Consider the following 3,862-nt stretch of genomic DNA (forward strand, 5'->3'; position numbering starts at 1 on the left):
TATTTAATATAGAGATATAAACCAACCTGTTATATCTGCTCTTACATTGTGAAAAACAAATCATTTCTCTTAGATCTGATGGATAATTCAAGAAGTTTAAAAACAATTTTTTCCTTTCATCTCTGCCTGAGATTGGTCCATACAGATCTGAGCATGGGGGTCAATGTCCATTTACTCATCACTGGGCACTATATGACCCAATGTCGGTAACAGATTAGGGTTGGGCTCATATTGTATACAGGGACCGGCTGGTGATATGAGTCTCCATGTGTATTGGAAAGCGTTGGATCTATGAAGACCTCCGCTATTCAATAGAAATCTTTCTCCAAGCCCACTGATCTGGATAACGGGGCCGAGTGCTGGACAATTATTCCGGCAAAAGATTGGGTCCAGGATAGGTGAGGCTTTCATAAACTTTTACGTTTATTGGATCCTTCACAACCACCAAACATTGGATTTAGTAGACCAATACGCCACCATTTTTTTAGCGCCATGGCAGATACCCCCCAGGATTGGCTATTGAAGAATACAACGTAACATGGAGATGACCTCACGGTGAACTTACATAGCAGATGGCTGCCAGCTCTTGCCGTAGATTGCTGGCTTCCAGGCTGGAGGACGTCTTTACTGGGTTCACCCCATTGTCATAGACGGTGAACTTTGTACCCATTAGATTTGATCTGAGGGGGGAAATATACAGAAAGGATTAGCTATGGTATTTGTCATCCACTCTACATGTTGGGGGTCATATGGTAGCCATATTGTGACCAATCTCTGCAAGAAGATATCCACCTATCAATCAAATATATAAAAGCCAAAACATGATGATAGCCTTGGGAATTCATTATTATTTGTGTGCTCTTCAACCGGCCTCATTTGGTGTGTGTAGGGGGGGGGCAGTGATCTCAGGAAAATGGCGGTGCTGGAACCGTAAAACACACTGGGTCTGATTTATTCAAGCTTTCCAAGACTGGAGAAGATAAACTATCATGGGAGAACCTGGGTGATCCAGCAACCCTAGAATGGATTTCCTAAAAATCATTGCTTTAAGTTGACAAATGTTTACTATCCTGAACTGGATCCATTCCAGGTTTGCTGGATCACCCAGATTCCCCTATGATTATCTTCACCAGTCTTGGCCCACTGGCTGCATTCCCTATTCTGAATTGGAGGATTCTGGGAAGAACAGACTTTAGCAAACAGGACAGACAGAGATGGAGGCTATGGGCTGTCTGCTGGGGCATATTTCTATTTCTGTATGGAGGTTCCTTATTACATGAATATTATTTGATGCACCCCTCCAGTATTATTACCGCAGTTTGCCGATGAAGCTCTCTCCTCCCCGGGAGAGGTCGGTCGGATCGATGGAGATGAGGTAATTTGATGTTTTGCTCTTCTTTCTTTTCCTCCCAGCCAATAAAAACACCTAAAAATATATTTGTAACATTAGGCACATGAAATGTAAGATGGATACATTCAGAGTGATTGGACTTGATGCACAATCTTGCTGAAGCTGAAAAACATTTTGCTGACTGAGCTGCTTTTGTGAAATTGGCATAGAAATTGCAATTGCCAACTTTAAGGGGTTTTTATTTTTGGTGCAAACTGCAGGAGATGGAATGCTCCCCTGGAATCAACCAACGAATCAAGGTCTCAGCTGCCGGAGCAGACTCGGAGGCGCTTCTGGTTCCCCTAAATTATGTGCCAAAGCCTCATTCCTGGATAAAAGCAAAAACCTAATCTATTGACATCCAGAATGTAAATCTTACCAATAGTCACCAATCCATATCACATCTTCTGATCTAAATCCTGTGACGTGTTTCACCCTGCAGGGCACCTCAATGATTAAGCCTGGAGGGTGAAACGCGTCAGTAAGTTTGTGCCGGGAGATATGGATTGATGACTACTTGTAAGTCATAAATTTACTGATGGGTTTCTCCCACCAGGCTTAATCATTGAGGTGCCCTGCAGGGTGAAACACGTCACAGGATTCTGGAGATGTGATATGGATTGGTGACAACTGGTAAGATCATTCAAAGTGCAAGGTAGAAAGAACAATTATACTTAATAATTATGTATGAATCAATATTGTAAAATACATCATTCACTTTTTGCCTTAAATATTGAGCCTCAAACCTCGTTCTTTCTACCTTGCACTTTGAATGATCTCATTTCACGAGACTTTCACGAAACATACATAAATAGGGAGCCCAGCTTTTACCGACTATTGGGAAGATTTACATTCTGGATATTCAATAAATGAAGGTTTTGCTTTTATCCGGGACTGCAGATCTGGCAACTTTATTTTGAATCAAGGTACATGTAAAGTATTTTTTTTTCATTTAGCCTTCCTTGTACATATTTATAGAATTTGGGGGTTATAAGTCAAATTTAGACCAAAAATGCCCATCAAAGCCTCTTTTATTTCACATTCACATTACATTTCATCCAATAGCAGAATTTTGTCAAAATGTCCCAATTCTCATTGAGTTTAGGGAGGTGAGCCGTCCGTGTCCCTCATCCCTACGAGATATTAATGTTGTTCTCACCAACCTTTTTGCCATCTTCCCTCTCCAGGTGGAGGTAATAGGTGGGGTACATGCCCCGGTCCATGCCCTTCTTGTCCCGGGTGATCCTGCACTTAATGGTGACTCCCTGAGGGGCCGGCCGCATGGAGAACTCTTCCAGGTCCTCCACATCAATGGACGGTTCGTTGGTCTGTGGGCTCGGCGCTGCGGCACTCTCCTGAGAACAAAACATTTCTTCCTATTAAAACAATTTACAATTTATTTGTATAGAAATCTATGGAGGGAAATGCATCCTGGGTCACTTTCAACCTTCCAATAAATAATGTGTCATAGTTATCCTCCAGCATCACTGATACTCAGCAAATGTATGAAGTCTGAACTCATCATTGGGTTACAATTACCTAAACATCATGGGCACTTACTGGCACGTCATCCCACAATGCCCTTTGGTCTCAGTCCCACAGCCAATCAGAAGGAAGCTTCTCACCTTGTTAGACTTTTTGCTGGTGGCGGAGCCGGGCCTGGTGTTGCTGTTTAGTTGCGAGGAACTCGAGCTGTCCTCATCTTCCTCATCACCTTCCTCATCGAAGTTCATGCTGCTCGATATACCTGGGGGGGCACAGGAGAGGATTGGATGCCAGGTACAAGCAAATCATTTTATTCCAGATCTCCAGACTAACAGATAAAAAATTAATAAATAGGTTGTTATATCAGCCAGGGAATTTGTAGTCCTGTCCATCCAGATCTAAGATTTACACTATTCAGCCTTGTCTAGCTGGGAAATTATTTACAATCTCTAAATCGGGTTTGTCTTTTGGACGACACCCAGTATCAATATGAAAAAATAATTGTTTATTAAATGCAAAGCAAATTATCCAAAGAATTGCAAACTAAAGAGTTTCCATTTATTTGATTATTAGCAGAATAATATTGTCAACCACTCAAATATCTGTGTGGGTGATGGGAAACCAATAAAGAGTTCAGATTAATTTTGTGCAGAACACTCTGTGTGTTTCTTCATTAAGTGGGTCTGATTTATTAAAGCTCTTCAAGGCTGGAGAGGATACACTTTCATACGTGAACCTGGGTGATCCAGCAAACCTGGAATGCATTTGGCCCAGGACATATAACAGTTGCTAACAAATAGCAAATGACTTTTAGGAAACCCATTCCATGTTCACAGATGAAATTGTATCATTCAGACGGGAAGGTCAGGCCCGTGCTTCTTAGGGATCGCTTCTCTCTGGATTGATCGCAGATTGCTCCATATATGACCAGCAGAAGCAGCACCACGGTTACCAATCAGCCTGCAAGTTATTCGTAGGGACTGATGG

General features: G+C 42.0%; 1 protein-coding gene across 1 annotated transcript; it reads right to left on the reverse strand.

Moving 5' to 3' along the window:
• Positions 1 to 554: 554 nt before the first annotated feature.
• On the reverse strand, positions 555 to 3,133 carry LOC140321339 (tubby protein homolog; the record flags this gene model as incomplete). The annotated part of the gene is made up of 4 exons (XM_072398134.1): positions 3,016 to 3,133; positions 2,554 to 2,745; positions 1,314 to 1,426; positions 555 to 680 (listed from the first exon to the last, which is right to left on the reverse strand). Coding segments are annotated over exons 1-4 (539 nt in total), but the record flags the coding sequence as incomplete, so codon positions are not given.
• Positions 3,134 to 3,862: the final 729 nt, after the last annotated feature.

The sequence above is a fragment of the Pyxicephalus adspersus genome, unplaced genomic scaffold, assembly GCF_032062135.1.
Source record: "Pyxicephalus adspersus unplaced genomic scaffold, UCB_Pads_2.0 Sca2571, whole genome shotgun sequence".
Taxonomy (NCBI): domain Eukaryota; kingdom Metazoa; phylum Chordata; class Amphibia; order Anura; family Pyxicephalidae; genus Pyxicephalus; species Pyxicephalus adspersus.